Consider the following 25425-nt stretch of genomic DNA (forward strand, 5'->3'; position numbering starts at 1 on the left):
CACAAATTGCAAGTAACACGATACACGCAAGTGAGAACGGAGTAACGAGTTACAAAGCTTTAAAAATAGGAATGAAGAGAAGAGCTGAAAATTAATTTTTTTATATGATTGAAGATTTCATGGAAATGTAAACACATTTCACCATAATAACCCACAGAATTCCAGCTGTCGGTATTATTGCAAATTCAGTAAGATAGAGTTTACTGCCCATTTATGATAGATTTCACTAACAGAAAACCCAATAAACAGGTGACTGCTAATTGTTTTATGGTTGTGACCTCCAGAATTTCGACTGAACTACGTGGTACCATCGGAGACAATCGTAGGGTAATCTCCAGTGCTGCGGTCTCCTGCCCCGATTAAACGGCATGCTGTCCCAATTAAGCGAAGTAAACCCTGGCTATTTTCTCAATTGGTTTCTGTTTTTTAAGATTTGCCCCAAATAATCGGCTGCCCCGATTAACTGGTGGCCCAAATAACTGGAATCCACTGTATATATAACTTTACATATAACAGTTTCACCCTATCTGGTGCAGAAGAGTTGGTAATATCTTGGTTGGACTTTATGTTGCTGAAAAAGCTGACTAGAGACAGGTACTGCAAATTTTTGGTGTATGACTTGCACATGATGGCACTCCAATTTAACTGCCTCATTATAGCTTAAGAACACCTTCCCAGACAAATGGATTGGGAGAGTTGAACTTGACGTGACCTCCAAGTTACTCGGACTTAAATTTTCTCATTTTTAGCTATGGGGACTCGAGAATAAGTCTTTCCAGCGCAGTAAACAAATGGGTCACCCTGTGCCTCTATCTGCCATACTCAAAGAATGTTTAGATGTGTCTAGCAGTCTATGCTGAAATGAGCTCAGCTCTATGTCAAAGTTGGTGGTAGGCATTTTGAATCTGTTGTAAACTATTATAATAGAAATTATTGCCTGTAATAAATGAACTGGCTTCAGCTGTGGTCGATCCTTTGTAGTGTTAGAAAATAAGTTATTCACTCAAACTTCCAGGGAGTAATATCTTTGAAGGGAGGAAACTTTTATAACTAACATAAAACTGAATTTTTTTTGTTCCTCTTGGGTTGGAGAAGTCACCTCTTCATTTATGTACACCTTTTCAAAATCACCTTTACGATAATTAATAAAATAACATAATTATCTGTAAGAAAATAATTGTCTATATAAAATCAGAATAATGCCAATTAAGCCTGCAAGATCATGATAACAGTCTACACGAGACGAAACAGTAATGACAGTTGAAAAGAAGTGAAGCAACAATTATAAGCTAAAATGAAATACATGCTCTATTGGAGGCTTCTATACGATGAATTGAAATATATTGATGAATAGTGATGCTATCACTGAAATTAAACTGGTCAACAAAATTAACCTCATCTCCTCAAAGATGTTTATAAATCAGTTTTGCATGCTGACTTCAAATATGTTCTGTTTTTTTCCTAGCATGTGACATTTTCATAATATGACTTCTAATACATGAGACTATAGTTACAAAAGATTTCATTCAAGACATTTCAAAACATGAGACTATAGTTACAATTACATTTTTATCACTTTTATAGTTTAAACTTAATAAATTTTATATACATAGTTCAATAATGGAGTACACTACTGTAAAAAAGATATATACAATTTAAAAATAGTGTGCAGATTTCCTTTGGTATACTTTGTCTAGAACATCAAGGTACAACATCCATCAGTAATCTGTCAATACATACATTTGTTTCAGAAACCTTGGTAGCAATTTTCCATTGACTTTTTTTTCACCATGCTAAGGTTTTTGGGAAAGAAGTCTAAATGCAAATGTAAAAATGAAGTTTTGGCAACATATGACATCCAGTATTTTTTATATGCACTGAGCACTTCTGAACTCTTATCTCTGTATTTGGGAGACTTGTGGTTACCCAATAAATGTTTCCACAAAGCTATCTGATGAAAGCCTGCAATGCTTTTAGTTCTAATACACAGACATTTTAAAAAGCTTTCATCTTTCACTTTTTTGGTACTGATCTTTGGAAATTTCTCACTTGGGCGAAGTAATGAAATACTATTGAATTCATCTTGCCCTTTTTTTTTCATAACCTTCTTCATTAAGACCAAGTTTAATGTGAAGAGATGGAAGGAAAATCTTCACTGGATCCACTAATGGGAACATAGTGTACACTATTTATTCCTGGCTCATATCTGAAGCACATATAAGGCCAGTCATGTCTGATGCAATGGACTGTGACAGAATGGCTCTCCCATAGGCATATGAAACAATATTTTGTGAACTCACCTTGCTCACTCATTAATATACCAATGACTTTGAGGTCACCTCAGATATTCCACTCAGGAGTGCTGTATTGAATTGCTTTGAGTAAAGTAGCAGCATTCTTATTTATACTTGTTTATATTCCAGCACAACCATCATGTAAAAGGAATTTACAATAAATCATGAATACAATTGTTATTCGTATTTAGCAGTCATGGGCTTAAACCACAGTCCACTAAAAGAACGTGCTACTGCATTCTCACTCATCACCACTCAGCTACATCAGGTCTATTTCATGTTATACTGTCTCTCCTTTAGATGAACAGAGCGGACAATGGGGAGGGATGACTTTAAGCTCCCCTTAGCTTAAAACTTTCAAACTTTGCTATGAGGAATCAACAAAGAGGCACCATTCAGGCATAATGTGTATTTGTGAAAATTTCCTAAAAACTCCATTGATATCATAGTAGTAGCACAGCAGATCATTTACTGTAAAGAACATCACCAAATTTTTTTTTTTTTTTTTTGATAGCAAGTCATTTTGACATTCTTCTCAATCATGTGTTTCTGCTTTAGTCTCAAGGCAAGAAGTTCGGTTTTATCTTTGGAGGGCTAGATCTCTAATTAAGTCATTCAGCTCAGCTTGGGTAAACAGTTCAGGTTTCAATGTCTCTTTGTTGTTGTGCTCAGAATTGACTAAAGTTCTCAGGTCTCTGCCAATCGCACCTTCATTGCATTTCATTATGTATTCTAAAAAATCTTGTCCATGGAGGTCGGAGAATTGGCATACTGCCACCATGCGGGTCTGGTCTCATCACTGAATCAAGGTTTAGATAAACAAGCTTGTGCTTATTCTTTGCTGAGCATTCAGTTACACTCGTACCAGAAAAATAACAATCACAACTGTGGTCTTTTAGCTCCCTCCATATTATGAGTAAGACAAATTGACTTTTCCTTTTGTTCAACTGTTACATAATCTGTTCAAACAGGCAGCACAAATAATGTAATCCCTATGTCTTATTTTGGTTAACTAAAGGTCAGCTGATGTATAATCAGTAAATTTTCCAAATATTCATCACGAATGTAGGGCACTGTAATTTAGTTAGGAAAAGAGCTGCTTACACAGTAGATTAGTTGGGGTGAATTCCATGCTTTCAAGGCACAAAAATGAATGTTTAGTAATAGATTTGATTTTATTTGAAAAAATTTGTAATCAAATTAAATTACGAAATAACAAGGATACAGACATATACATATCCAAAAAATTACATGCATACTAATGTATAAACAATAATAATTATATTCATGTAGGTTGGTTGAATACACGTGACTGGTAAAATCAATCTTGTCATGATAAAGTAATTAGTACCGATTACATTAGCATGATGAGATTACAAAAATCACAAAAACTAGATGTGTTGTTTATTTGTTATTTGGTTTTTAAGAGCATTAGCAACTAAGGCCATAGGGGATATGCGGTGGTCATTCCCTAACCTTTCCGTATTTGGTGGTCACGGGCTCGAACCCCGGTCTAATCAAGAAGCGTGTGCTATGCACTGCTACTCCTGCCCACCTGGCTATGGAGGTGCCAAAACTAGATGTGCTAGAAGAAAACTGAAAACAGATTTGGGATCAGTGTCCAGAGTTCTATCTAGTTAACATTTTTTTTCCGATGAAAAATACTTGTTGATCCACGTTATTTGCTTTGCAGGTCAAAAAGGTATATGTAACTGCCAACTTTTGAAATACTGGAGATTTTGTAATTTTTTTATGAAAAAAACAGAAGGAAAGCAGGATTTTTAAAATCCAGACTTTGGACTTGAAATGCAACATACACTTATGTTAAAATACAGCCACAATATTGTATGCCAGTACAATATGCTTACAAACTTTAGCTTATCTACGATTTTTGTCTGTGGATTTCTGTTTGCATTATCTGTTGGACATCGAGTTGTTGTGATTGCTACAAGATACTGTTGAAGATTTTGCACTCTTCAGAAATATTGAGTCAAAGTTTCATTTATAAAAATAGCTCTGCTGTCTAGACTTGGCTGTCAAAAGCATTTGCAAAGCTGCACCAGAAAGAAAAGATCTGAACGAAGTATTTTGTTTTTCTTACCTGGCTTTATTATCCTCTTACACTCAGTACTGCTATAATTGTTAAAATTCCATGAATGACTTGGGATAATTTGTTATACAGTCAGTCCTCGTATAGTATGATAATTGTGTTCCTAGAAACCCTCGTGCAATATAAACAACAGGCCCTATGGGAAAAATATGGTTAGGTGCCGACTAGCCAAGATTGAACACGCATTTGTAACCAAAACATTACCAAACACAATAAATTATCATAATAAAATACGTAAGTATTTTATTACGACTATTACATAATAAAATATTGCTAATGGTTTTGCTTCTATTGTAAGCAAACTTGTTTTTTGTTTGATTTTCTATCCAAACAGAAGACAGCCGTTCCATCTCTTCCAATTCTTTGTGTCTTGATCTAATGGATTTTAATTGCACTTTGAGTTGTTCCTGCTATGAAAGTTGTTTTTATGCATTTTTCTAATTCTCGGCATTGCCTCATTTAGACCTGCACATATAGCACGTGCAATATCACATGGTCTTTCATTTCGCTCAAAGCGTTTCACAATTTCATATTTTTTCTCTATTGACAGAGGCGGACTGGCCATAAGCCTTACCGGGGAAACCCCGGTGGGCGGTGTGATTTTGGCCATAAACCATAGTATGAGGCCACTACAAATTTTCCCGGATAAGAATTTTTGACCCAGTCCGCCTCTGTTTATTGATATTGCTTTTCTTTTTCTCTCTGAATCTCTAGTGTCTTCACCAGGACGCTTCCTTTTCACACCTTTTAAGTATTCTGGTACACATAACACATAAATGCTTGGTACACATAAACAAAGCTGTACGCGTGTAGCAATTGAATAAACACCGTAAAGGTAGAGACACACTATGAATAGCTCACATTTTACTAAAGCACATTTCTGGGGGTTACTACCATAAAACAATAAAAACAATTTCCAGTTGCATTCCTGCTAGTGGAATCTGTTATAAACTGGTAGTAAATAATCTAATTGCATTTGGAATAATACCGATAGCTGGAATTGTGTGGATTTTTACGTTATTATGATGAAATGTGTTCCCCCTTCACTGATATAAAAAACAAATACATTTTCAGAATCTTCTCTTCATTTCTATCGTGTTGCGTTCAGTTGGAGTGATTCCGCGTTCAACTACTATTTCTTGTAAACACAAAGGAGAATCGTGCATAAGCAAATTCGGTTCGTGTTATATACGATATTGTTCCCCTATTTATAAATCGTGTATGATCGAATTCGTGTAGTGTAAACATGTGTTATACGAGGACTGACTGTATTTCAAGCCTACTTGTGTGATTTTCAGTTCCCCAACCAAGGACCACTGCACATCAATTCTTTCTTCTTTAATAATAGCTTCTGGTAGTTTCTCACACTGAAATCAACAGAACTAATACTGCAAAACATCTACTGCTTCATCTATTTATCTTCGATGATGTTGACAAGTACTAGAGCTTGTCCAAAAATTTCAAACTTTGAAAGTGATGCACTGCCAATTGATGAAATTTGTGCTACCCCAGCATTTATAAGAACATAATATTTTAGTGGGAATTTCTGCATCATGTAGTCACATACAGCAATACAGTACTTCTTCGCTGAACAAAAGGATAAAATATTCCTTTGTTTCAGACTTTTTTTTTTTTTTTTTTTATTATACTCCAGAACAGCCTAAGCCTTACAGAGGAGAAATACAGCAGTAATAGTACAGGTATATTTACAGTTAATATACAATGTCAATATACAAAGTCAAATGTCAATATACATGGTCACTATACGGTATATCCAATGGAATATCATATTTTACAGGCGATTTGCATTTAGGCAAATGCTGGTATGACAAAGATTTTTTTTATTTTTTTATTTCTAACATTTTGTTGTTATATCTTCTTGTTTGCTCATAACTTATATTTAATTTGAGTACATTGTATTATTATCATGGTTATCCATTTTTTTTATGTATGATTTCTTATTATTGTATTTATGTATTTTTTTTTCATTTAATTTGTTTATTGAAATATCCATAAACGATATAACATGTTTATTATTTTATTTATTATTATTATTATTTTCTAATTATTTGATTGTAGTACCTTTGCATTTATTTTTTTATATTTATATCTTCAGCCAGAATATCAACGTTGGATTTGTTTAGCAATCTTGCAGTTCTATTGAAATAGTTGAATTTAAGATTATCAGTTCTGAATGGCTCTAGTGCCAGCATATTGTGTCTTCTCAGGGTTCTTGGAGGGTAGCTAAAGTTCATGAGGTAGAGCAGCTCAGGGGTCATCCAGCTTTCCAGCCGCTAGATGCATCAGGAATTTGCGGCGCCTCCGTAGCCAGGTGGGAAGGAGCAGCAGTGCGTAGCACACGCTTCTTGATTAGACCGGGGTTCGAGCCCGTCACCACCAAATACGGAGGATGTGGAAAGGTCAGGGAATAACCACCGCATATTCCCGGAGCAATATGGCCTTAGTTGCTAATGCTCCTAAAAACCAAATAACAAACAAGCAAACAAATAAACAACAGGAATTTGCAGTCCGCCACAGCCCTTCTTTGAGAAAGTGGTACCATCCCGAAGTGAATACACCAGTCATAATAAGATTTTGTTTCGATTTCCAACCTAGACCTGTACACTAGGAATCTGACTATGGATTTCTGAATATGTTCCAGTTGTTTTATTAGAATTTTGGTGTGAGGATTTCAGATCTGTGAGGTATATTCTAGTATAGGGTTAATGATCATTATGCATGCTGTTTTTATGAGTTGAATATTGGAAAAGTCAAAGCAGATTCTTTTAAGCACTCCAAGAGATTTGGAGGCCTTTACTGTAGTCTTATTTATATGTATGTTTCCCTTGGCTGAAAACCATACTCCCAGATCTGAAACCTCTTGTACTCACTTTATCTCACGATCATTGGTTTTGTACGGATAATTAATTTCATGTTTTTTATGATAGTCTGCAATAGATATGGTGCAGCATTTGTCTAGGTTGAGTGATAGGCCATTATTTGTAATCCAATGGTGATTCTATTTTTGACAATCTTGTATTGATTTGATGGTTTTGTATATTTTCAGGTCATCTGCATATGAGAGAACTTTGACGTCTTCATGTTGCATACAATCTTGTATGTCATTGGTGTATATCATAAATAATAGCGGTCCGAGAGGAGAGCCCCGAGGAACTCCCCTCTGGATAGGAAAGGTGGAGGAGTAACTTCCATCGAAAAGAACTCTACTTTTCCTGTTGTAGAAGAAGTTTAACATACGTGATAAGGCATTATTTGATATACCTATGTGTTTTAATTTGAGGTAAAGCAGATTGTGTGGTACCGAATCAAAGGCTTTTTGTAAGTCAAGATATAAAATGTCTATCTCGTTGTTATTGTCAAGGCTATGTTTGATATTATGTTCTAAGGAAAGTAGGTTGGTCACTGTTGACCTGTCCATAAGGAAGCCATGGTGAATGTGGCTGAATTTGTTTTTCATAACACAACAAAGCTGCGAATATAAGATATTCTCAATGATCTTACTAAGGGGATTGGCTTTCTGTATGGGTCGAAAGGAGGCAGGGCTGTCTTTTGCACCCTTTTTAAATAGTGGGGGGTGATGATGGTTTCCTTTAATCTTGCGGGGAGTGATCCCTTTTTGAAAATGGCCTTTATTAGATGCAAAAGTTGTTGTTGCAGGACAACAAAGCAGTGTTTCCAGAGGGCCATGGGAAGACTCAGTGTTTGTATCATAGCTTAAATTGAATTTGTTTAGGGTATTCAATAGAATATTTGGACTGACTTCAAATTGACTCTCCATAACTTTCACAGTAGAGCTGCCTACGACTAAGTCAGAATCAACCTTATTTAGTCTGTTACGTTAATCAACTTCCAAAAGGGCAGTAGAAATTTTAACAACTGCTAGACTAAAAAAAAAAAAAAAAAAAAAAAAATCTACACATCATATTTTTCTATATGTCTAGGAGTAATGACCTCGGTGAATGCATGTGAGGCACATTTTACTGAAGAGTTATATCTAGATTTTCAAACATTTATATGATGAAGTTATGAGGCCACAAGTTGATGAGCTCACAAACTTTTTATTTTTGTTATTATGGTGCCTAACCAGCATACTTAACTATTCATATGACAGAAATGGAAAATTCAGTTTTTCTTACTTTTCTTTTCCCTTTTTTTGTAATGACATGTAGTCATTACAAAAAAAGGGAAAAGAAAAGTAAGAAAAACTGAAAAATGTTGCTTATAGTCACAGTTTACATTTATACCATTTATTTCTCCAAGCAATATTAGTTTGTGAAGTTGCGTGGCATAAATAAATAGTAATTATAATAAACAGTGCAATAAATAGTAATTATGTTAACTTATGAAGAAAAACAATGTAACTACAGTGTGAGATAATATTCAAACTCTCCAGGCCACCTACTTAGAAATATTTATATAATACAATAGTCAGCAAGCTCTGTCTCAGAGCAGAAACCAAGAAAGAGCAAGTGAAATGTTTTGTTTGCTGGGCTTCTATGATAAATATAAACCACAAATGTAGTAATGTGTAGACAAAGCTTTTTACAAGAACTAGGGTATTTTCCGATGTAAACGTTTGTAGGAATATAAACATAATTGTTTATGTAGTTTGGGGTATAAATATTTTTATAAATTTTAAAATTTTCTTTGTTATCTGGCTGTTAGGCCTCACTGCAGTTAACATGTTAGACGAAAACTTATAAACTTGCATGAAAGATCTGTTATCACAGGGTATAAGGCAATTTGTTGTGTGTTGTTTAACTTAGTCATCTGTTAAAGACAAAGGATGAAATAATAAATGAGGTCTGCAAAAAAAGTTTACCCAGTCATAAATGGAGCTTCATGCCTTGGCAACTGTAGTGGTGGAATCCAATCATCATCTACATTACTCCTACTTGTACTCTGCTGTGACCTATCAGTTTGATTATTTTCACTTGATGAAGTTATCTCTGACATAACTTCTTTATTAAACTGAGTCTCTAACTTGTCAACATTTTTGAAGGCACTGAAAAATATCAGTTAAAAGGTTATACAAAACTTGTTAACAACACTACTAGCTAAAAGATAAAATTATATATTCTATTATGCTTCTGTTTTCCTACATTTAAGAATGCAGAAATATATATTAAAAAAAAAGCTGTAAATTTTATTGTCATAATTAATGTAACATGCGTCATAATTAACATAAAAGTTATATAAAACAATTCTTTCAATGAAATGTTGATAGCTTTACAGCTGAAAAAAAAATTTACATAAAGCAAAGCTTGACAGTTTTTATTAGTAACATGACCTGTGAATTTTTTGAGATAATAAAAGTAAAGGTTTTATATCCCGAACAAAATAAAAAATAAACTTTTGGTTGAGAGCTCAATGCAAGCTTTACTTCTTATACTTAATCATAAATTAGAATCAGCAGTGATAAATTTATTTTTATAATTTAAAAGAAAATATAATGTTGGAAAGAAAGCATTTCCGGACACTACACTTTTCTGAAAAACAACAAAAGCTTGATAATAACAATTAAGAATACAGTTTCATCCTATTCTCTATCACTGTCCCACCTTTTGCATCATAACCTGCTGAATTTTATGTCTCTATGACATAAAATTAAACAGATGTTGAAAAAATCAATTTTAAATCAGTTTCAATTGCAACAGCGTTGCCATATCATTCTCCATCCGAAAAGTGAAAGGAAAGAAAAAAAAATAAATAAAATAAAACACTACAATCTATTATAATCACAGTAAGCATTGAGCATACAGTGAATAAGGCAAACTTCCATTACGTGGTCATAATTTTTCATTCATCAATTTTGCAAAGTGGATTATGGTACTTTCACACAAGAGCATTATGCCTTTTAGATTCACCAATGTAGATCATTTTGAAATTGAAGCTTGGCTTAAATAATCTAGCTTCTGACAGTTATGTTCAGTAGTGACTGGTTTTAACAGTTCAAAACAAATACAATAAAGCCTGAAAAATTAAATTTCAAATTTTATTAACCAAAATTATGTTTGTTTTGAATTCTCTAATGTAAGTATTCCATTGTGCGCGCGCTCTCTCTCTCTCTCTCTCTCTCTCTCTCTGTGTGTTCCTCCTTCCCTTTACGTTGTGCATTCATTTTTCAATTGCAAACTCACTTCAGGAATCTTTTCGAATAAATATTCTCAAAGTGGCCACGAGAAAGTTTCCCCAGCCTTGAGTTAAAAAAAAAAAAAAAAACCAGCTTGCCTTAAAAGCAAATAGTTTTGAGTAATAGTCAGAACTTCAGTAGTGACCAATTACGACTATAATGAATTGTTCAATCATATCGCATTATAGTGTAATGTGATATGATTTATAGTGTAAACACATTACAGTGTAAACAGCTACTTCAGGAAGCAAAGGCAAAATGTTTCTTATTTATACTGTATTAATTTTTATTACAATAGCAGTATTAACATAACTGTCTTTACAACAGATTATTATTATTTTTTTTTGTTAGTATCAAGATTGTGCCAGTAGGTGTCATGCAATTTCACATGTCTGCATAATGATGCAGCATTAGTCAAAGCACAGTAACCATACTGAATGTGTATTTTGCTGGTAAAAGTGTGAACAATAATTTGGCTCAAAGTGAGAAAAAGATATGCTATAGCTGCTCTGGTGGCAACGTTTCATTGCCATTTTGTCAGAATACTGCGTCATTCATCTATTGTACTAGCTGATGATCTGTCCATTTCATCAACTATACGGCAACCCTAAGTATTTATTTATTTTTTTTTTTTTGTGGCATCCTACTCAATCTAATATTTAAAAAAATGTTATATGGTAGTTATTACAATAATATAACTATAAACAAAATTACAATTCATAATGCAAATTACTGTATTCCCCCATGTATAAGACGCACCTTTTTTCGAAATATTTGGGGTCTAAAAACTGGGTGCGTCTTATACAGGGGTTGTAGATTTTTTTTTTTTTTTTTTTTATGTAAACCCCAAACGAGAGGTATTAGAACCTATAGTACTTAGTACTGTGCTTGGGTTAGAGGTTGAGAAGGCGAAAGAAGATATTTGTTGACATCGGACTTGAACTTCTGTAGACTGTAATTTTCGGGAAATACGTACGAAGGAAGGTTGTTCCAGAAAACTGCAGTTGAATGAATAAATGAAGATGATGAAAATTTGGTTCTGTGAGTTTGGAGTTGGACAATAAATGGATGTCGGCTGGTGGCGGCACGTGTTTGGACCTTTTTGAAAGAGAGAGCAGGAATTATAGAAGCAAATTCAGAAGAACAGTGCCCATGGAAGTATCTGTAGAAGAGGCATGCAGCAGAAACAGTACGTCTATGAGAGAGCGAGTGGAGAGACTCTGTTAGAGATGAATCATTAATTAACCTAACTGCCCTCTTCTGAATGGAATCAAGAAGCCTGAGAAAGGTTTTGGGGGCACCACCCCAGATGTGGGAACAATATTCCATGGTAGGGCGGATTTGCGATTTATACAGAGTGAGCAGCTGTTTGGAAGAAAAGTAACGCCGAGAGCGAAAGAGAAAACCAAGTTTTTTTATGCGGAGGAAGCAATATTTGTAATGTGCTTGTGCCAAGAGAGATTAGAAGTCGGGGTAATTCCCAAAAGAGAGATCATTTTTCTTAGAAATCAGAAGGTCACTAAAGATAAGCATAGGAGCAGAAGAATCCTTTTTGTGAGATATAAGACAAGACTGAGTTTTAGAAGGGTTGAAATCAACTAAGTTGTCTGTGCCCCACTGGAGTATTAGTATTAGTAACGGCCGCATGGTGCAAGAAAGCCTATGGCTTATGCTGCACCAGCCAAAAAAAAAAATCCGAACAAAACAATGATAAAAACAAAAAATAAATAACTAAATAATAATAATTAATAAATAAAAAATAATAAAATAAAAAATAAATAAAAAGGAAATTAAACCTATCATCCTATGTGCTTCCCTTACCCGAAAGTACTATCCAGATGACCTTTGAATTTCCCCAACTGTCGGCCTCTACCACCCACGAAGGCAACTTATTCCAGTAATTTATAACTCGCTGGCTAAAATAAAACTTCCTGCAGTCCAATCTAAACATTTCCCCCCGTAACTTGAATTTATGTCCCCTAGTTCTAGCATCATTTATAATCTTGAAAATTTTGTCCTCATTCATTTTACTGATGCCTCTCAGAGCCTTAAACACCTCAATCAAATCTCCTCTAAGGTGTCTAGTTTCCAAACTCTGCAACCCACATATTCGAAGTCTTTCTTCATAAGGACGCCCTTTTACCGATCTCACCAGGCGAGTTACCCGTCTTTGCAACCTTTCAAGAAGCTCGATGTCTTTCTTTAGGTGCGGTCTCCATACTTGAACACAGTATTCCAAGTGTGGTCTAACATAAGCCTTATATAATGGGATTATCACGTCCCTATCTCTACTTGCAAAAGTTCGATAGATCATCGATAGGACACCATGGGCCTTCCTTGCAACCTGTTTACAATGCTCAGAGAATTTCATGTCTGACCGTATCGTAACACCCAAGTCCTTTTCCTCCAGTACTGGGTTTAGTTGAACTCCACCAAGTGAATAAGTTTTTTTGGGATTACTGTTTCCCAGGCGTAATACCTTACACTTTGTTGGATTAAAGCACAGCTGCCATTTTTCTGACCATTCCTGAAGTCTATCTAGGTCTCTCTGAAGAAGCTCAGCTTGGCAGTGATCATTAACTACTCTACCAATTTTAACATCATCTGCAAATTTAGACATCACGCCCTCTATCCCTTCATCAATGTCGTTTATGAAAATTAAAAACAACAGTGGTCCTAATACTGATCCTTGGGGAACCCCACTTCTTACATCAATCCAATCTGAGGAATAGCCATTTACCACAACCCTCTGCCTCCTGCCCTGAAGCCATCCTTCTATCCAGCTAAGGATTTTCCCAGTGATTCCAACCTGTTCCAGCTTATAAAGCAACCGCTCATGTGGGACTGAGTCAAAAGCTTTGATGAAATCTAAATAAACATGTCGAAATTATTCTCTAAATCCAGCTCGTGAGTGACCCTTTCGAAATAGCGAACCAGATTTGTTAAACATGATTTTCCCTTTACAAAACCATGCTGAGTATCCTTGAGAATTTCAATTCAATCCAAATGATCCTGAATTCCACCCTTGATCATTGCCTCCATGATTTTCCCTACTACTGAAGTCAGACTGACAGGTCGATAATTTCCAACTTCACTTTTAGAGCCACCCTTACGTATGGGAGATACATTTGCACTTTTCCAATCCAAGGGAATCTTCCCAGAATCTAGTGATGCTCGCATAATTAGCCTCAATGGTTCAATGCACTCGCTTGCCACCTCTCTTAAGATTATAGGGTATATTCCATCAACTCCAGGAGCCTTACTGGTCTGTAGGCTCGAAAGTTTTTTCATTAAATAATCTTGCGAAATTTCAATATCATTAATTACATATTTTTTAACTTTGCTCCCACAATTTCCCATTGCCACAAAAGGCTTTTCATCTGTAAATATCGATGCAAAATAACTGTTGAGTTCATCTGCAACAGCAGCTGGTGTATTTATTACCATCCCCTTTCCCTTACGTAAAAGGTCCGATCTGGTTTGTCCTGCTCTTCTTGGCATTTATATATGTGAAGAATTCTTTATCCCCATTGATACACATTTAAGATGGGCATTTAAGGAATTGGTAGCAGATTTTCGAGAAATTGAAGCTGATTGAGCAGGACAAGGTTTCTCAAAATGGAAAGTGGAATGCAATGTGCTATCATCGGCAAAACTATGGATAGGATTTCCAGTCAATGGAAGAAGGTCATTAATATACAAGAGGAAAAGAGTGGGGGAAAGAAATGAACTTTGGGGGACACCAGCATTAGTGGAGAAGTTAGAAGACAGAAAGCCATCTACCATCACCCTCAGTGAGCGATCACAGAGAAAACTGGATAACCAATTACTAAAAAAGTTGGCAAACCATAAGATGGAAGCTTGTTTAGAAGACCTTTATGCCAAACACAATCGAAAGCCTTTGAGATGTCAAGAGCAACTACTTGTGTTTCACCAAACCTTTCCATTGAAAAATGGAAGCATTTCCCGCTTTTTCGCGCTTGTTGTCTTTGCGCTCATTGTTTCGCACTTGTTACCGGTATATTAGGTTACGGTTTGCCCCGTTCTGCCCAGAAATGGCTCAGAAAAGTCCTCCTCCAACTGAGAAAACAATCCGAGACTGGCTACAGGAAGAAGAAAAAAACACTACTGAAAACGCCACAGCAGAAGAAGGCCAGAGGCAAGTCAGCAAAATGGCCTGATTTAGAGAGGGAATTGAAGATATGAACAGCAAAGGGCAATTGGAATTCCTGTGTCCACAAAGATGGTTCAGCATGAGGCAAGAAGAATTGCTGATGAAAAAGAAGTTAGTGATTTCAAAGGAGGACACAATTGGTGCTTCAGGTTCATGAAACGGAATGGACTAAGCATGCGTACATGCACCAGACTCGCCCAAAAGATGCCTGAAAGCAATGAGCAGAAGGTCCTTGAATTTCATCGTTTTGTCATTCAATGTTGAAAGACACATCAGTTTGAGTTGGGACAGATTGCAAATATGTACAAAGTCCCCCTTCAATTTGATGTCCCAAGTAACAGAACTGTTGATAAGAAGGGGATGAAAACTAACTGTGAAGACAAGTGGACATGAAAAGAGCCATTATATAGTTGTTCTAGCTTGTTGTGCCAACGGAACCAAGCTGCCTCCTATGCTGATTTTTTTTTCGAACGCAAAACAATGCCAAAAGAAGACATTTCTCGAGGAGTGATTGTCCACCTTCATGACAAGGGTTGGATGAATCAGGATTGGATGAAGATTTGGTTTGAGAAAATTTGGAGCAGGAGACCAGGTGGGCTCTTACGCAAACCTGCCCTACTGGTGCTTGATCAGTTCAGGGCACACATAACAAAAAATACAAAGAAGATTGCTGCAGAGCAAAAAACAAAACTTGCTGTAATACCTGGAGGCTTGACATCCCAGCTCCAACCACTTGATGTCAGCATTAACAAACCCTTCAAAGCTGCCATGAGAGACGAATGGACCCAATGGATGAAGTCTTCTGGGGACAATTTGACACCAGCAGGAAGAGTGAAGAAACCAACTATAGGAGAATTTTTTACCTGGGTAAAAAGATCCTGGGATAATATCAAGATTGAGATCGTTGTCAAGTCATTTAAGAAGTGCGTCATTCCAAATGCCATAGATGGAACTGAGGATGAGGCAATATATGAAGACAGTGATTTGTCATCAGACACAGATGAGGACAAGCTAATGGATGAGAGTTTTGACAGTGATGAGTTGTATGAATTTTATGATGAATAAAACTTGAGTTCAATAACTTTATGTAATACATTTTTTTCAAATTTCAGGCTCCAAAATTAAGGTGCGTCTTATACATGGGGAAATACGGTATATATACTGTACTTATATAATAATTTTATTCTTTATTGTAATAAAGATCAATTATAGATCACCACAAAATTAAATAGATACTGTATGCCTTTTCATAATGAAATAAATATATAAATTTAAAAAAAAAAAGTTTAAGTAACTTAAACCCAAATTACGCGGCACTCCTGGAACGTTGTTGCAGCACCCTAAGGTGCCGCGACAGCCCCGTTGAAAACCACTGAACTATACGGTATTATGTTTCAAAAATTTGGCAAGGGTTTCAAAGATTTGGTCCCAATGATGCTAAATTTATATAATTATCCATTTATATAATTATATATATAACAACAGAAGGATGAAAATAACTGGCATAGTTATGAACTGCAAACTAGCATACTAGCTAGCACATGCAAATGTATTATTAATGTGAAAAATAATTTACCTGGCTACATCTCGAATATCTTCAGAAACATGCTTATCAATGTTGACTGACATTCCAGCTGCTGTTACTTTCGCAACGTCCTGCAATACACATAACTACATTAGAAAATTTTGTAATGGTAATAAATAAATAAATGTGCTACTTGTAGAGAATGAGAGCTTCAACCCATAATTTATTCCAATCAAAATAAAACTACCTGTAAATGGAAAAAAAAAAAAAAAAATTCTGTACCAGATACATAATGTGTCCTACCGCTAGCATATTTAACGTGTTTTACATTTAAGAGTCATCGGCAGGCATTAAAAATATTTTAATTTTAAGATATTAATAAAATTCAGGGATAATAATATAACAATGTATTTTATTAATAATAATTACATATCGGTTACTGAAAGTATTGGTCTGTGATGACTAAAGTAGGATATAATTTTTACATTGAAGAGATTTCAGTTCACGACTAAATACACCATCTGTAGTTGTTCTATTACATGTAGTATTTATCAAAAGATCTGATGACATGTCCAGAATGTTTTCATAAATTGTGCAGAACTCTTTTCCAGCCTCAGAGTTTAATTGTAAAGAAAAAATTACATTCAATCTGAAAACACCAGGTGACTTGAAACCAGATGCATTTTCAAATTAAAGCATTTCCTAGTTTCCGAAAGTTTTTTTGCATCTTAAAACCTTAATATTTCTGTTTCTAAATTCCTTAGCTTTCCAACGATATGATATACATCCACACTATCCCATTTATTACATGAGAAAATTTTCTTGATCACATGTTCATATTTTCCAATATCCTGGAAAAACTACTGCAGTTTTCAGAGGTTTGAAAGATTTTCCTCTAATATAGCACTAAGATGAAGCTCTGTGCAAAATTTCATTAAGTTTGGTCCAGTAGAAGATAAATTAAACTGGAATAAATTTTCGTAATGCTTTTCACATGACGGTTTTTTGTTACAAAATTTTTGGAATAATGCAAATAAAAATAATCCCATGGGGTCACATCTGGTGAGTATGGGCTTGGCACACCCAGGGTCCTGAGCTGGATATCATCATTCTTCTCTTTTTTGGTGATTCCTTTCTACTTCCAACTCTCACTCACACTCTCTCTCTCTCTCTCTCTCTCTCTCTCTCTCTCTCTCTCTCTCTCTCTCAGGGTAACTCAGAAATTTTTTTTTAGCTGGTGCAGCATAAGCCTCAGGCTTCCTTGCACTACATGGCTAGTAATAATAATAATAAAAACGTTTTTAACATCAAACAAAATAATTCATTGATGAGTCAATCCATTACTGATCTTCTTTGAGAGTGTATGACATTGAGACACCATATTGTTGTAATCCTGGTAAAAAACAGCAAGGATGGTTTTTCCAGTTATCTTCCTTATTGTGTTTCAAAGAGCAGTTTTCTGCTCTGTGAAATGAAAAAACAAAAAACTAGAGCTGCTCAGAAAAAATATTCCCTGCTAGTCCACCTGGAGCCAACTAACTCCATGTGAAATGGTCTAAAAGCAGTCCTGTCAGTGTTAAAATATCACTTAAATAATAATAATAATAAAAAAAAAAAAAATATATATATATAAAATTCTCTATATGTTCAACTTATTGCGGAATGTTTCCGATTAATGGTGTTTGACTATAGGTATTAGTGCTTACGGATCAGGTTAGTCCATACAGGCTATCTTAATTCTGAAGGGCCTATAAACATATTTATGTAGCTTATTACCTAATGGTAAGGAATTTTCATTACAATTGCCTGATGAATTTTCATTACCTGCAGCTAACATCTTATCAAAATTAATGATTATGCATATAAATATACTAAATTCTAAATTACAATGCAATTTAATATTATACATTCCATCACATGGTCATCAATTTCCTACTTCGTTGGGGGCTTTGAGCAGATCGATGGACCATCTGATGGAATGCCTCATGCATGCCCGTTTCTGTTGTCCCTATACCAGTTTTGCTATTCCTTAATTTAAGTATAGTTATATTATAATGTTTATTAAAATTTTTAGTTCTTGTGAGCGTTCTATGAAGCAAACTGGGATAGGTTACACAAAGCCCTACGGGTATGTATCCGAAAATGGGAAGGTTCTTACTTACTGTTACTAGTCTAGTAGAGGTTGTAGTTTAGAAAGAGGGAACTACCCACCTCCTAATTGTTTTATATGTAGCAAAGTTTTGTTGCGCAGTCGCACATACTGTAATCAATGGCGTGATGGTGTATTAGCTTCGGGCCCTGTTATCCTATGCTAATGCTTGTGGTGGGGGGGGGGAGAGGTTGTAAGTGGTTGGATGCAACCTTGGTGATTGGGTGGTTGTTATGTTGTTAATTCTATATGAAATATGCTAACATTGGAATTTATACATATATTACATAAATGTATTTACATGAACATGTCTTCCATGATCATGTTCATATATATATTTTTTTTTTTTATGTAAACCCCAAACACGAGAGGTATTAGAATCTATAGTACTTAGTACAGTCGGTCCTTGTATAACACGTGTTTACATTACACTAATTCGATCATACACGATTTATAAACAGGGGAACGATATCTTATATAACACGAACCAAATTCGCTTATGCACGATTCGCCTTCGTGTTTACAAGAAATGGCAGTCGAACGTGGAAACACCCCAACTGAACGCAACACGATAGGAATGAAGAAGATTCTGAAAATGTATTTGTGTGTTTTATATCAGTGAAGGGGAAACACATTTCACCATAATAACGTAAAAACCCACACAATTCCAGCTATCGATAATTTGCAATTGCAATTAGATCGAGTTTACGACCAGTTTATAACAGATTCCACTAGCAGAAACGCAACTGGAAATTGATTTTATTGTTTTATGGTAGTAACCCCCAGAAATGTGCTTTAGTAAAATGTGAGGTGTTAATAGTGTATCTCGGCCTTTACGGTGTTGTTTATTCAGTTGCTACACGCGTGCAGCTTTGTTTATGTGTATTAAGGGTGCCTCCTCGTTTTGTAATTGTGCTTTAAAAATGAGTAAAATACTTAAAAGGTGTGAAAAGGAAGCGTCCTGGCGAAGACACTGCAGATTCAGAGAGAAAAAAAAAAAAGCAATATCGATAAACAGAGGAGGACTGGATCAAAAATTCTTACCCGGGAAAATTTATAGTGGCCTCATACTACAGTTTATGGCCAAAATCACACCGGCCTCCGGCCCACCGGGGTTTCCCCGGTAAAGCTTATGGCCAATCCGCCTCTGTCGATGGAGAAAAAAATATGAAATTGTGAAACGCTTTGAGCGAAATGAAAGACCATGTGATATTGCACGTGCTACAGACCTAAATGAGGCAATGCCGAAAATTACAAAGAATGCGGAGAAAATAAAAACAACTTTCATAGCAGGAACAACTCAAAGTGTAATTAAAATCCACTAGATTAAGACAAGAATTGGAAGAGATGGAACGGCTGTCTTTTCTATCTGTTTTTCGATTTTCTATCTGTTTGGATAGAAAATCAAACAAAAAACAAGTTTGCTTACGATAGAAGCAAAAGCATTAGCAATATTTTATTACGTAATATTCGTCATAAAATACGTAAGTATTTTATTACTGACTATTTTATTTAATATAATAAATTTTTTGAAAATAAAATACGTATTTTAAAATTTTAAATCGTAAAAAATACTTTAGTATTGAAAAATACTAAAAATACTTTATTATAATATAATAAATAATAAAAAAATAAATATTTATTATATTATAATATAAAATATTATATTATTTTTTAGTACGTATTTTAATCGTTATAAAATACGTAAGTATTTTATAACAATTAAAATTACCCGATTATCTATTGTGTTTGGTAATGTTTTGGTTCCAAATGTGTGTTCAATCTTGGGTGGTCGGCACCTAACCCCACTTTTCCCATAGGGCCTGTTGTTTATATTGCACGATTTTGCATTGCACGAGGGTTTCTAGGAACACAACTATCGTGCTATACGAGGACAGACTGTACTGTGCTTGGGTTGGAGGTTGAGAAGATGAAAGAAGATATTTGTTGACATTGGACTTGAACTTCTGTAGACTAATTTTCAGGAAATACGTATGAAGGAAGGTTGTTCCAGAAAACTGCAGTTGAATGAATAAATGAAGATGATGAAAAGTTGGTTCTGTGAGTTTGGAGTTGGACAATAAATGTATGTCGGCTGGTGGCGGCACGTGTTCGGACTGTTTTGAATTATAGAAGTCAATTCAGAAGAACAGTGCCCATGGAAGTATCTGTAGAAGAGGCATGCAGCAGAAACAGTACGTCTATGAGACAGTGAGGGGAGAGAGACTGTTAGAGATTAGGAGTAATTAATTAACCTAACTGCCCTCTTCTGAATGGAATCAAGAAGCCTGAAAGAGGTTTTGGGGACACCACCCCAGATGTGGGAACAATATTCCATAGCAGGGCAGATTTGCGATTTATACAGAGTGAGCAGCTGTTTCAAAGAAAAGTAACGTCGAGAGCGAAAGAGAAAACCAAGTTTTTTAGATGCAGAGGAAGCAATATTTGTAATGTGCTTGTGCCAAGAGAGATTAGAAGTCAGGGTAATCCCCAAAAGAGATATATCATTTTTCCTAGAAATCAGAGTGTCACTAAAGAAAAGCACAGGAGCAGAAGAATCCTTTATGTGAGATATAAGACAAGACTGAGTTTTAGAAGGGTTGAAATCAACTAAGTTGTCTTTGCCCCACTGGAGAATTACCTGAAGATCGGCATTTAAGGAATTGGTAGCAGATTTTCGAGAAGCTGAAGCTGATTGAGCAGGACAAGGTTTCGCAAAATGGAAAGTGGAACGCAATGTGCTATCATCGGCAAAACTATGGATAGGATTTCGAGTCAATGGAAGAAGGTCATTAATATACAAGAGGAAAAGAGTGGGAGAAAGAAATGAACCTTGGGGGACACCAGCATTAGTAGAGAAGTTAGAAGACAGAGAGCCATCTACCATCAACCTCAGTGAGCGATCAGAGAGAAAACTGGATAACCAGTTACTAAAAACAGTTGGCAAACAATAAGATGGCTTGTTTAGAAGACCTTTATGCCAAACACAATTGAAAACCTTTGAGATGTCAAGAGCAACTACTTGGGTTTCACCGAACCTTTCCATTGAAAAATGGAAGCATTTCCCGCTTTTTCGCGCTTGTTGTCAAGATCTAGCGTATTGGCTGAACGATTAGGATGTCTGGTATTCTTTTAGGTAAATGAACAATCTGTGCAAGGTCATTAGTAATTGCAAAAGCCTCAGCATCTTGACCAGCTGGGTCGGTGTGACTAGAAAACGGAAGCCAGCTGGAGTTGGGAACATTAAAATCACCAAGGAAAATTACCTCACTGTTATGAAAGTTGGACTGGAGAAAGTCAAGTTGCAAAGAGAGGAAGTCAAAGAGCTCCAAGTGATTAGTGGAGTTGGGATATCGGTAGAGACAACAGATGAATTTGACACAATGAGGTAGAGAGATTTTAAGCCAGAGCAGATCAAAGAGAGGAGATTCCAAATTGCCTAGTCTCTGACAGGGAATATCAGAACGGACGTATGCACAAGTACCACCTTTGAGGCAAAAGGAATCATACAGCGAATAATTTGGGCATCTGAGATGAGCAGTAGTTGAATCAACTGATAACTGAGATTCTGTCAGAAAAAGTACATGGGGTTTGGCAGACTGTGGAAATGGACATCGTTGATATTAGAATTGAGACCACATATATTTGTGAAATGAATTAGGAAGTGCTTGGGAGGTTTAGATCTTTTTGCAGATAAGCTTGCTCTATTAGTTTGACAATTCATGGTGTATTCAATAGTAAGAAAAATTGGGTGGGACATGTTGTATGAAGTAATGAAATTTTTGGATATGGCATACGTATGGTAAGAATATACCCAGATCCTTGACATAACGTGGCCTCGACAATGCTCCCCGCATACACACTACTCGGACTCCCTCCAATCACTATCTGGCAGAGTAGAGGTAGCAAGATTATACACTAGCTGATCCGGAAGCCTCCTAGAGAGTTACCAACAGGTTCGGTCTGGTGTACTAACTAGCGGCCGGCCTGCGAACACCATTTTAGAGCTGTACCCTCAAAATGTAAGGAATATTCGATCTTGCCACGATGTTCATCATAACCTCAAAAGTCATCAATCATACTGCATGATGGAAGAGATAGGGAAGGGTTGAACAGAACTTAGCTCTAGAGACTAAACATGGGTTCCACCACTTCAAGCCTCCAATAAGCAAACTATACTAATATATAAATCCTTATACCCTTATGGACTAAATCGGTTTAACAGCAGAAACTTCACATACAATAGCCCCGAGCAATGCACATACACCGTTTTTCAGCTCAATAAAAATTGGAGTATTAACAGGATTAAGAACGGTAAAATATTGCAAGAGCATAACGAAAACAACTATAAAAAACCACAAAACATTAAAGACTTTGAAAAACTCATCACAGAATGGGAAACCGAACCTATAAATATAAAAAACATCCACAATACCCTTTTTGCTATTAGATTAAGCAAGCTAAAAGCATTAAATAAAATTTACCAAAAGCACAAAACAAACACCTCAACAATTCCCTAGAAGACATTTAAATTCAGAATTGGCATAGATTTTGAAGACAAACCGAAAATAGAATACTACATAATCAAATTCCTAAACATATCATACGACTATATCAAAATCATTGACATTATCAATAAAAATAAGGATTACCTACCAATTAAAAACATCCAAATTAAAGTTAGAAACAGCTACACCAAGCCTATAGGATTAGCAATATGCAACTATAAAAACACTATTAGCAATATGAATGAAGCAGACCAACCCTGTCACTGCCAGGAAAGTAAATATAAAGACTACATTAATATGTATTACAACCATATAATCACAGGCAACCTCAACATTATTGAAGATAGCACACTAAGAGAGACCACGAAAAAATGTACTAAATTCAGACCTAACATCCCCAGTCAGATTGAAAAACATATGAAAATCAATATTCACAGATCTACTACAATTCGCATTTAAAGCTGTATACAAACACAGCGAACCAATCTTTTCAAAGCTGGATAAACACTACCACTGAAAACATACTAACCAGTTTCAGAAAAAACATAGCACTGCAAAAATATGATCTCCTCTTCTTTAATGCTGCCGAATGGCGTTTGCGACTTTGTTTTGATATTGTTCTCTGTCTAGCGCTGCGTGTAGAATTTGTGCTGTTGTCATGTGAAGCCAGGTGTTGATGTTATCTAGCCATGCCATTTTCGGTTTGCCTGGGCGTTTCTTGCCTTCGATCTTTCCCTCCAGGATGAGTGGTAGTAAGTGATATTTTTGTTGGTTCCTAGCGATGTGACCTAGGTATTTGCATTTCCTGCTAATGGTGGTTTTGAGCAGGTCCCGTTCCGTGTGCATGTCCTGCAGGACCTGTACGTTGGTTATCTTGGCTGTCCACGGGATCTTCAGCATTCTTCGGTAGAGCCACATTTCGAAGGCCTGGAGCTTTTTTGTAGTGGCTGATGTTACAGTCCAGGTTTCTACACCGTAGAGCAGTATTGGCCAGATGTAGCATTTCAATGTGCGTAATTTGAGCATGATGTTCAAGCTTCTGTCGGTGAGGAGGGTTTTCCACTTGGTGAAAACTATGATAAACAAGATAAACCTGGAAACTTCAACTGCAAAGTAAAAGAATTGCAAAATAAATTTGTGATCACAAGCACAGATAAGGCAAACAACAATTTCAGCATTATCTGTAAAAAATTCTATGTAGAAACAGTTAAAGAGGAATTGAATCACAATGACACATACAAATATATAAACACTAATCCAAACTGCATCAGCAAAAAAAATCTTGGCTATGCATAAAAAGCTCAAAATAAAAATAGACAGGATACAATACCGATACATATATTGGATACCTAAATTTCACAAGGTACCTACCAGAAAAAGATTTATTACATCAGGAAAGAATAGTTACATAAAATACTCTAGTAAGATAATGAAAGAAAAATTAAAAGACATAACCAATGAAATCAAGAACTCCAGAATCATCACTGACAACAAAAAATATTTGGAATATATCAAAAACCAAAACAATAACATCAAAAGTATATACATGTACGATTTTAAAAACATATTCACAAGCATATCTCACGACAATCTAATCAAAGTACTCCAGCAATACTACGAAAAATATCACAAAATTATTAAATGCAACAAACAATATTGGAATAACCTCATCAAACTCAGTATCAAAGGCAACTATGTACTCATGGGAGACAAAATATACATACAAAGCAGGGGGAATAGCTATGGGTTCTAGCAGTTCTTGCTCCATAGCTAACCTTTACTTGCACCACTATGAAAGCAGAATCATAGATATTACATTTTACAGATATATAGATGACGTCCTAGTGATAAACCATGACAACTTTTGGACAGTAGCACAAGAAATTTACCCAACAGACCTGGCAATCGAACGCATAACAAACCCGGATAACAACCAGCAAGCTGTCTACTTAGACAGCGAAATTACTATCAACCAAAACATAGTATATACACATCACTATGATAAGAGAGACCTCTTCAACTTCACTACAATAAAGCTCACCCACTGGAAAAGCAATATAGCCAAACACATACAGGGAAACACCATAAGAAATCAAACAAACAGGTCGTTAAAAATATGCAACAATATAAATAGCACAAAAGAAGCCATTCAAAAACTCATAAAAACACTCATGATAAATAAAATACCCACCCATTACAGCAAGCATCATATAAAAACAGCCATACACGCTAACCTAAGAACAAACCACCCTAATGTCAACCCACATACATTCATATAAAAACAGCCATACACGCTAACCTAAGAAGAAACCACCCTAATGTCAACCCACATACATTCTTTGAAAATACTCTAAAAATACCAAAGAAATAAATTATTTTATCCCCATGTTTTAAATGGATTTATTGCGCTCAGACGAGGCTTGTCGCCTGACTGCACTACAACCTGATACCAAAAAATACCCTCCAAACAAAAACACAGACATAATATCACCTAGTAAGAGGCTGTAAATA

The 25425-nt window shown here is 35.6% G+C and overlaps 1 protein-coding gene across 2 annotated transcripts in view; it reads right to left on the reverse strand.

The window, feature by feature from the left end:
* Positions 1-25425, reverse strand: part of PI31 (Proteasome inhibitor 31 kDa) — a 78664-nt gene that overhangs the window by 26824 nt on the left and 26415 nt on the right. For both annotated transcript variants that reach the window (XM_090388343.1, XM_090388344.1), the window contains 2 exons: positions 16309-16388; positions 9248-9430 (listed from right to left, as the gene is read on the reverse strand). In XM_090388343.1, the coding sequence (XP_090244469.1) occupies positions 9248-9430; positions 16309-16388 (263 nt within the window). The remainder of the gene's footprint in view (positions 1-9247; positions 9431-16308; positions 16389-25425) is intronic.

Source organism: Mastigoproctus giganteus, chromosome 14 (genome assembly GCF_048544385.1).
Source record: "Mastigoproctus giganteus isolate SK-2022 chromosome 14, ASM4854438v1, whole genome shotgun sequence".
Classification (NCBI taxonomy): domain Eukaryota; kingdom Metazoa; phylum Arthropoda; class Arachnida; order Uropygi; family Thelyphonidae; genus Mastigoproctus; species Mastigoproctus giganteus.